General features: G+C 37.2%; 2 protein-coding genes across 7 annotated transcripts in view; both read left to right on the forward strand.

Moving 5' to 3' along the window:
• The window catches only part of ine (inebriated), a 69,730-nt gene extending 67,159 nt beyond the window's left edge, over positions 1-2,571 (forward strand). For all 6 annotated transcript variants that reach the window (XM_067768297.1, XM_067768296.1, XM_067768300.1 and 3 more), the window contains 7 exons: positions 259-345; positions 419-551; positions 621-1,097; positions 1,168-1,308; positions 1,369-1,569; positions 1,631-1,807; positions 1,871-2,571. In XM_067768297.1, the coding sequence (XP_067624398.1) occupies positions 259-345; positions 419-551; positions 621-1,097; positions 1,168-1,308; positions 1,369-1,569; positions 1,631-1,807; positions 1,871-2,191 (1,537 nt within the window). In that variant the 3' untranslated portion in view covers positions 2,192-2,571. The remainder of the gene's footprint in view (positions 1-258; positions 346-418; positions 552-620; positions 1,098-1,167; positions 1,309-1,368; positions 1,570-1,630; positions 1,808-1,870) is intronic.
• A 3,462-nt stretch (positions 2,572-6,033) lies between these two features.
• On the forward strand, positions 6,034-9,247 carry LOC137241091 (uncharacterized). The gene is made up of 2 exons (XM_067768305.1): positions 6,034-6,428; positions 6,799-9,247. Exons 1-2 carry the CDS (start codon positions 6,273-6,275, stop codon positions 8,695-8,697), a joined length of 2,055 nt encoding a protein of 684 aa, XP_067624406.1. The 5' UTR covers positions 6,034-6,272; the 3' UTR covers positions 8,698-9,247.
• The last annotated feature ends 160 nt before the right edge of the window (positions 9,248-9,407 follow it).

Raw genomic sequence — 9,407 nt, forward strand, 5'->3', positions numbered from 1 at the left:
ACTTTCTTATGGCCGTTATTCAAGGTCCAGAATTTTATTTGACAGAAATCAGTCGACGATTTCTAAAATAAACTACCGGTTAACGTTAGCTGGACATTGAGAAAACAGCCCTTTGGATAAAAGATATCTTCCTTTTTGCACATTAAATTAAATAAAATGAATCCTAGAACATGGAACACTTTTCGGAACCTCATGTTCCCCAAGCTTTATTTAATGGCTTCTAAATATTTAATTTTCAACGTTTTTCATTATTTTTAGATGGAACACTCCTGATTGCTGGGTATCTCAACGTACAGGCGTCTTGGCGCCAAACACATCACGTACACCGTCGGAGGAGTTTTTCGAGTAAATTTTAAACCAAAATTAGTATTCCACTGCTGATTTATGCGAAATGACAATTCGGCATTACTCTTTCCAGGAACAAATTACTGCAGATCAGCCCTGGTATTGAGCATCCAGGCGCAATGCGTTGGGAATTGTTTGTTTGCCTAATATGCGCATGGCTATTGGTCTACTTTGCTACATGGAAATCGATTAAATCCTCGGCGAAGGTAACATGAGAAAAAAAGTATTATAGTTAAATGCTTTTAAACTACGAGTTTCCCCATACGGTTTTGCAGGTACGCTACTTTACAGCCACATTTCCTTTCATACTCATCATTATACTAATGGGTCGTGCAGTTACACTTGAAGGCGCTGACGAGGGTTTACGTTATTTCTTTCGACCAAATTGGTCTGAACTAAAAAATGCTAATGTTTGGATTAATGCTGCATCACAAAATTTCAATTCGCTCGGCATCACTTTTGGTTCGATGATCTCTTTTGCGAGCTACAACAAATACAATAACAATATTGTGCGTGATACAATTACCGTAAGCGTAGTAAATATGCTTACTAGCCTATTGGTGGGTGTATTCGCTTTTGCCACATTGGGTAATTTGGCTTTGGAGCAAAATACGCATGTGCGCGATGTGATAAGCGATGGACCTGGATTGATATTTGTTGTATATCCGCAAGCGATGGCCAAAATGCCTTATGCGCAACTATGGGCAGTGATGTTTTTCTTTATGCTGTTGTGTTTGGGTCTCAATTCACAGGTGGGTAGAGGAAGTTAATCTGGACAACTACGACTAGTTATACATATTTCCTTTTTTCTGGTTTCTATAGTTTGCTATTGTTGAAGTGGTTGTGACTTCTATACAAGATGGTTTCCCCAACTGGATTAAACGTCATTTAGGATATCATGAGGTGGTAGTGCTAATTGTGTGCTTCATATCGTTTCTCTTTGGTTTGCCAAATCTAATGCAGGTATGCTCTATTTTAAAAATTTTTTAAACATCACTTGTTATTGATTTTTCTTCTTTTAAGGGTGGTATATATTTCTTTCAACTTATCGATCATTACGCCGCTTCTATATCGATTATGTTCCTTGCATTCTGTCAGCTTATTGCTGTTGCTTGGTTTTATGGCACTGGCAGACTTTCGAAGAATGTTACGCAGATGACTGGAAAGGCGCCCACTCTGTATATTAAAACGTGTTGGTTGATATTGGGTCCGTGTCTCCTATTTGTAAGTCTTAAATATCTTAAAAAAAACAGTAGTTTTGCCTTGAACTTACCGTTTTTCGTAGGCCATCTGGGTATTGAGTTTAATCAACTATGAAGAACCCAGCTATCATAATGGGCGCTACAAATATCCGGACTGGGCGTACGGCATCGGTTGGATTTTTGCTTCATTCTCACTTATCTGTATACCTGGTTATGCTATAGTAAATTTACTACGCGCTGATGGCCAAACATTTATGGAGGTGAGTAGTTCCTTGCAAATCGTGTAATCTTTTCACATTCACATATTTGTTCTCTCTGTCCAGCGCCTAAAGATTACCCTCCGCCCAAACATATATGAATGCCGCATTTGTGGTGAGCATCACTGCGAACATGACTTCCCCGAGCAGGAGCAATATATGCTCGCCCAAGAGCTAATGAGTCTGTATAAAACGAAAGATCCATTGGGCCCCAATACACCGATGAAACATCATTTGAATGCTGGCCATAAGGCTGGTTATAATCCAATGCATTTGCAGCATCAGGATCCAAATGAGTATACGTATGAGGAGAAGACGCAGCATGATGAGGAGACACATTTGCCATCGGTATCTCAAGCCAGCACATCAGCAGCAGTGGAGAAATAATACATTTTAAATATGTATGTATAAACTAAGCTCAATTATTATGTTTAATTGTTCTACTCATATAGTGCACATATTTATACAAGTAGTTAGTTAGAAAATGTTATTTCACAGCTTCTTTAATTTAATAATAGCTGTAAGTCAAAATTCAACGCATCCAACATTTGCATTTTACGCAAAACTACTCTAATTATTACCATTATTTTCTGAGCACGATTGTTGGTAAATTTTGTATATAAATATTTTAAATAAGTTAATTAATTTTAATGTGAATTAACACGATTCAATCATTCGTTAAAATATTATAATTTATCGAAAGGAATGATAAATAAAATCAAATATAAGAACTCGTAATAAATGGAAAATCTTAAAAAAATGTATAATTTTTAGTTTTTGATCCAGGGTTATATATCACGGTATGATGATATACAAGGTGTTGCCGATTAGATGGCCTTGTGTTTGAGAAAAAAGTAGTTCCACTGACGTCATAGCTGTCAGCTATTTAATATGTGTTTGTTGTTATTATATTAACGTGTTCGGTTTGGTGTATCGCTTGTATGTATGTTCGATTGCATACGCAGAAGACGTACCTAGTATTGGTCTTGCTTGGTATAAGCGCGGCCCGCAGTAGCGCTTTAGACTGCATAGCAGGTGTTGGATCGTCATTGCTTATTCTCTTGAATAACGGGTGAAGAATGATAAGGTTGGATTGCTCATCACTTGTCTCGGCAATCGGTTCTACGTACCAGAGTTACTGGGGTTTTTCCACCGATCAAGGGCTGTTATTTCAGTGTTGGTTAGGTTAGGTTGGGTGGTAGCTGCCCTGATAAGAATAGCTCACTTGGACAACACGAAGGTCCGTTGTGATACCACATACACCAAAAATAACAGTGACTTAGATCTAGCTACTTAGAGAATCGTTGGGTAGCAACGATAAAGCTCCGAATGATACCGATATCAACGCAACAGAAGTACTTTCCCCTCTCTGGCAAAAGCTGGGCAATCAAGCATAAAGTGATTTGGTGATTCCACCTCATCATCCTCCATACAGCTGCAGCAGATGGAGTTTCCAGTGTATTGAGACGTACCACATGGATACCCATGGGACAATTCCCTGTCAAAACCCCATTGACCATTGATAGGTGAGCCTTAGTGAACACAATTATTTCAGCAGACCTCCTGGTATCCACTTTCGGCCAGAAAGATCTTGCTACCTTGCAAGACGTGGTGTCCGCCCAACGTTTGCTGAGCTGACTCGAGGCCGAGCTATGGAGGAGTAATCCACAGGTGGCCAGCGGAACCCCGAAATCCCTACAGCCGTCCGTTTTTATCCGGTTCAGTTGTACCAATGCGGGCTAAGAGATCCGCTTGACAGTCACCCGGGATATCACTATGGCCCGGGACCCAGATAATCTTAATTGTAAAATAATTCGATGCAATCGCAGGCGAGGTCAGGCACTCCCAGACCACCCTCGATCGCACTGTAGTTGAGCTCAAGGCCTTGGTAGCCGCTTGGCTATCAGAGTAGATGTTAAATTTCCTAACCGTAGTAGCATTGGATTGCATTTCATCCACCGCATCCTTAATCGCGGCAACTTCCGCTTGGAATACACTGCAGTGATCAGTCAACTTAAACTTGCGGCTTACATTTAGCTCTTGACAAAAGACCCCCACCAACCTTTCCGTCCAACTTCGACCCATCCGTGAACAAGTTAACCAGTCCCGTGCCTCAGATAATTCCTTTTCCCCACTCCTCTCTCGGTGGAATGACTGAGGTGAAGGTTGTATGGGGAGCAGTTGTCGGCATACAATAGTCTGTTCTGTCCGGGATAAAGTCGAAACTGGTAAGAAGGCTAGAGTGTTCGAAGTTAGAAAGCCCATAGCCCATATCACGAAGCCTGACCAACAACCTTGCCGCGGCCGCCTTTCCCGCAATATCTACTGGATATATATTCAGCATGACGTTCAGTGCCAAGGTAGGTGTTGCTCTGAGAAAAATGTGATTAAGGTTCAGTTGGTCTTATATATGACTATCAATAGAAATTTACTCGTCCAACGCTTTTATTTAATTGTCTGATCAACGCCCTAGATTGATGAGGAGTGTGATGACTAGTACCTAGGACCTACCTAATTATTTTCTAGATTTTAGTATTATTATTACTTCATGAAATATTGTTGAAAAAACCGTTCAACGTAAAAATTTTTTTAAATTATTTTATTTTCAAGTTTTTAGTATTTTTTTAATTGCCTATTATTTCTCAATCTATTTAGTTCATTTAGTGACACATTACAGCAAGGACTTTCCTGACAATTTGTTACAATCTAATTTCTCAATACATAATCCTTCCAAAGACTTTACTCGACTCTGAGCCACGTATGCTTGTCCCTCCTCCAACTCCAAGATATTTTGATGTCATTTCTACCGGACTCTATGTAATATTTGTTCCAAATATGAGCCAAATCGGTCATCATAGGTCGCTTTCTATTTATGTATGTATTATGTGTTCCAAATATGGACCAAATCGGACCACAAATACGACTTTTATGCATATCTCGATCTTTGCGCCACCTAGCGGTGATTTTTTTCATAGGTCGCTTTCTATTCTCTTATTTATTATGTGTTCCAAATATGAGCCAAATCGGACAACAAATACGATTTTTGTGAATATCTCTATCCATGCGCCACCTAGCGGCGATTTTTTCATAGGTCGCTTTCTATTCTTGTATGTATTATGTGTTCCAAATATGAGTCAAATTGGACCACAAATACGATTTTTGTGAATATCTCGATCCTCGCGCCACCTAGCGGCAATTTTTTTCTTATTATTGCATTGTCATCGGGTTCTGAACTATATTCCAAGTTTCAAGCTTGTAGCTTATCGGGAAGTTACTTAAATTTCAATTACAAAATTCGTGCCAGCCATCCAACCAGCCAGCCAAGTCAACCTAAATAAAACCGTTTAAAAACAGCTGATCCAACCAACCTTATGTTAATCAATGATGTTAGTCAATGATGCCCATTGTTTACTATATAGTTTGGCAGCTTAATTCGAGGTTATGTTCCGAATAGGGTGGAAGGCACTCGCAGGCCGTGAAAATAGGCACTCGAATGGAGTGGAATGACGAACGGTAGGAAGACCAGAGTTGCATTGGATCAATCACTGCATCAATATTAAAGATAAATTTAGAAAAAATAATTAAATATGTACTTGAGTATAAGCAAACATTTTCTTTCAATTACTGCATCTAGTACACCTTAGATGCTATATATTCCAAAATTATAACATTTTATGTCTGTTTAAAAATTTAACTTCAATTTGCCTAAGATTCCGTAATATGGCCATTAGTGATGTTTGTGTGTGTGTGCAAATTTCGAGCGATCAGCTGTTAGTTGCGCTACTTGGTAAAGTTTACAATGATGATGCCATACCATACCGTTCTAGCCATAACCATACCATACCAACCAATTGGTTTTCGTAATTTTTTTAAATTTTCTTCCTTATGAAATTGTCACATATTTTAGGTTAACGCACGAATAACCAATTGATATGGATAAGTAAAAATGTGGTTATGACTATGTCAACTCTGCCAGACCGTTAAGACCTGGCGGAATAGCCTCGCTGATGTCTTTTATTGGTTGTTGTCCAACCTTGTCATCCCCGAGTAATAGAAACTGGCAAGCCATTAGCACCTAATTAAACTGCGAGATAAATGAAGAAAATCCCCCAACAGGAAAATAGTCACAGGATCTGTCAAAGGAGTTTTCTTGTTGCCTATATCATTAGTTCAGTTTTAAATAATTGTGGTATGAATCAGCAAAGAGTTAACAAAATGTTACGGCACATTTGGTAACACAGATTCACGCCCAGCTGACAGCTGACCACTGTTATCGAGACATTTTATGTTATTGATTATCGACTGAATAAATTTCTTGGTTGTTTACCGGACGATTTTTGCACTCTGCCTTGATGTGTTTTAATTAACAATTTTATAAAACTTTTACTGACAAAAAATTGCAAATGACGCTGATGTTGTAGCCAACAAAAAAAGTTCCAGAGGAGAGTATTTTTTTTGTATGTAAAAGATGACAAATTGGAATAGTATATGTCGTGTTTGTGCAAGTCCAGCTGAATATGAAGTGTTCGAGAAAATACCAGCATATTTGCATGCCAACTTAAATGAATTTCTGAACTGGCAAAAGCCGATCAGTGTGATGCTGGAAGAGACAACAGGATTGAAGGTGAGAGAAACTTTGGATATTCTTTATTTTAGCTCGCAACTTCTAAAACTTGTCCTAAAATGTCGGGGGAGTGTCAAATAAGGAACATTGAACACCGGCTACTAATCCCAAAGCGGAATCTAAAAATTTTATTTCTGTCAAGATATGTATATTTAAAAAAAAAATTTTAAGTTTTCATTTGGTTGTAATTTTGCTTATTTTGTTGTACAGAAAAAAAATTGTGAAGAAAATTGTTTTGCGCTGATATATTGATTTCCAAACCGGTGTTGGACCTATCCAGGCTAGTTAGCAACTGAGAGCTAAAGTAAAGCATTACCTAAACTTTTTTAAATCGGAGAATAAAACTAAATATTTTTTATTATATGCACAGTGTGCCGAGGAAGATGGTATGCCCAATAAGATCTGTGCAATTTGCATATCTTATTTAAAACATGCAGCATCCTTTCGTCATCAATATATAAATAATTGTTTGGGTTTGAAAGCGGCACAAATGTTGCATCAACAAAATGAAAAGAACAACGCCGTGGGTGACGGCAAAAGAAATGTCGATAAAGATAGTCTCCTGGTCACAGCAGAAGAATTGATTTTCAGTACCGATCGGCAAACTGACACAAATCTACTTAATACAACAAATTTTACACAAGATCAAAATAAAGTCTGTAAACAGTTGTTGAATAATAATATTAATTCGTCTAACACCACACCACCCAATCAACAAAATATGGAACAACAAATGCATTATTTAAACTTACTCTTCAATAAAGATACAAATTCCGGTTTGAACACATACAATCGTAGCGGCAGAAATGTAGATGATGCTGATTTATATAATGATGATAATGCTATAGGTGGTGGCATAAACAGCGATCCCTATTTGGAGGAAGATTTTCAAACAGAATCATCATCAAGCGAAGAGAATTATGCTTCCACTACAACTAGAGACAAATCCAATTTGTTTACCTACACTGAAAAAAATTTCGAAGAAGATGATATAATGAACATAGAACAATTACGCGATGCTATTACAATTAATATACCAGAAAGTTGTAAAGAACGTAAATGTCGCGCATGCTTTCGGCGTTTCATGTTTGAAGATTCATATACAGAACATATGAGTACATGTATAGAACATAAATTTCTTGAATATATTGAAGAAAATTGTCGCCTTTTGGCATTACGACGTGCCAAACGTATATCACCGCATGAATTTATAAGGCGCATGATATTTTGTATACGTAAAACATGTGAATGGTTGAAAAAAGCAAATTGCGGAGATATAATCTTACCCGATTTGCTACAGAACAATGGGAGCAACAACGAAAACAGTTCTTTGGTTAGCAAAAGTAAAGGTGATGGTGATTGTAGTAGTGGTTTGGAAAATGTGCAAACACGCAAAAGCTCTACCGCCTCATCAACAACAGCAGCAGATGTAACACAAATACGCCTATCGAATGAGAAATCCTTGCATACACCACAACATGATTTGCCAAAAAATATGAATAATAATTTGACTGATTTACTACTTACTACTCATATAAGCACTCAAAATTACGTAAATGCTGGGGCCGAAGAGAATGACCCTACCATACAAGATGGTAATACACTCACCAAGCTATTACGCAGTAATGCACGACGCAGCAAAACTACAACACCAATAACTATTGAAAATAATATATTATATGAAATTGAACATTCGCAAAGTCGCAACTCAAATAATTTACCATTATCAGATCTCGAATTAGATATTGATGTAACAACACAACAACAACCACCATGTATTATTGGCGCTACTGTTGGCAATAACAAAGATATAACAGCCCGTGCTACATTCTTGCAGAAGTTGCAGAAGGCAGCTAATGAGTCACCAACAACTGCAATGCATTTAAATTCCATGCCGTTCGCCTCAGCTTCTGCTGTAGCCGGGACTAACACACCAGATAAGCCATTTATTAGAGTACGTAAAGATTTGTTAAATGCATCATTATCCGTTGATTTCCGACAATCGCCAAGTAATGGTGATATGTTAAAACCCATACCCATTACTCCACCGCATGTTGGTAGCGGCGGTTTTAGCGCACGTTGTAATCCATGTAATTTACTATTTGAAACACTTGCTGCACTCGAAATACACAATGCAATGAATCATAACAATCAAGCAACTAATAACCAATTACCAATAATACCGCCAGCGGCCAAATCATTGGATGAAGTAGAAAGAGAGGCTGAACACCAACGTATAATTGCACTATTTGAAGATGATGAGGACTAAAAACATACACATATTGCAAGCTCTTTAGTTACTAGACGCAACCGCCAAATAATTCAAACTATTCAGTGTTTTTTATATTTCATTCCTATATTTTCTTTTACACATATATTACATATATGATTTCATTATTATATTTTATTTATATACTTTTTTATACGTTTCGACAAATATCTCTTGCGATATGCTTTATTTAGTTATGACTAGCCTGTTTATTATTTTATATATTTTATAAAACATGTAGTAACAAGCAATCGTTTTATTGAAACAAAATTTTTTTAAGTTTAAACTGTAGATGAATATGTATGTGGTATTGTATGATATAGCGCTTTGAGTAAATTTTATCTTGAAATTATTTCTTATAAAAAATAAGAATAATCCTTTTATTATGCTTTGCCATCATTTTCTTTCTTTTTTTTTTTTTTTTTTTTTTTGATCCATCATGGTAGTTTTATCTAGAACAGATTTCTATACCTGCTGCATTCTAGTACATAATTATTATTTGGATCGATCAAAATTGTGTCTTTACATTTTTAGAGTGAAATAAACTAAATGCCTCTTTGAGGTTGGCAAACCATTCGCAATTTTTGTTACTAAAATACGATTAAGAGCTCTGCAATAATTGCTCCGTCACAGAAATAGGTCTTATATTGTATGCTTCCACACAATGCGGCACCGCAATGGCCAACCGGTTCTACCGATATGTTCCAAAC

This window comes from Eurosta solidaginis, chromosome 2 (assembly GCF_040869045.1).
Source record: "Eurosta solidaginis isolate ZX-2024a chromosome 2, ASM4086904v1, whole genome shotgun sequence".
Taxonomy (NCBI): Eukaryota; Metazoa; Arthropoda; class Insecta; order Diptera; family Tephritidae; genus Eurosta; species Eurosta solidaginis.

Excerpts from the sequence above, each read along its gene's own strand:
- LOC137241091 (XM_067768305.1), top strand. The coding sequence starts at position 6,273 with ATGACAAATTGGAATAGTATATGTCGTGTTTGTGCAAGTCCAGCTGAA. Across the intron at positions 6,429-6,798 it reads AAGAGACAACAGGATTGAAG|TGTGCCGAGGAAGATGGTAT; the intron begins GTGAGAGAAACT and ends TTATATGCACAG.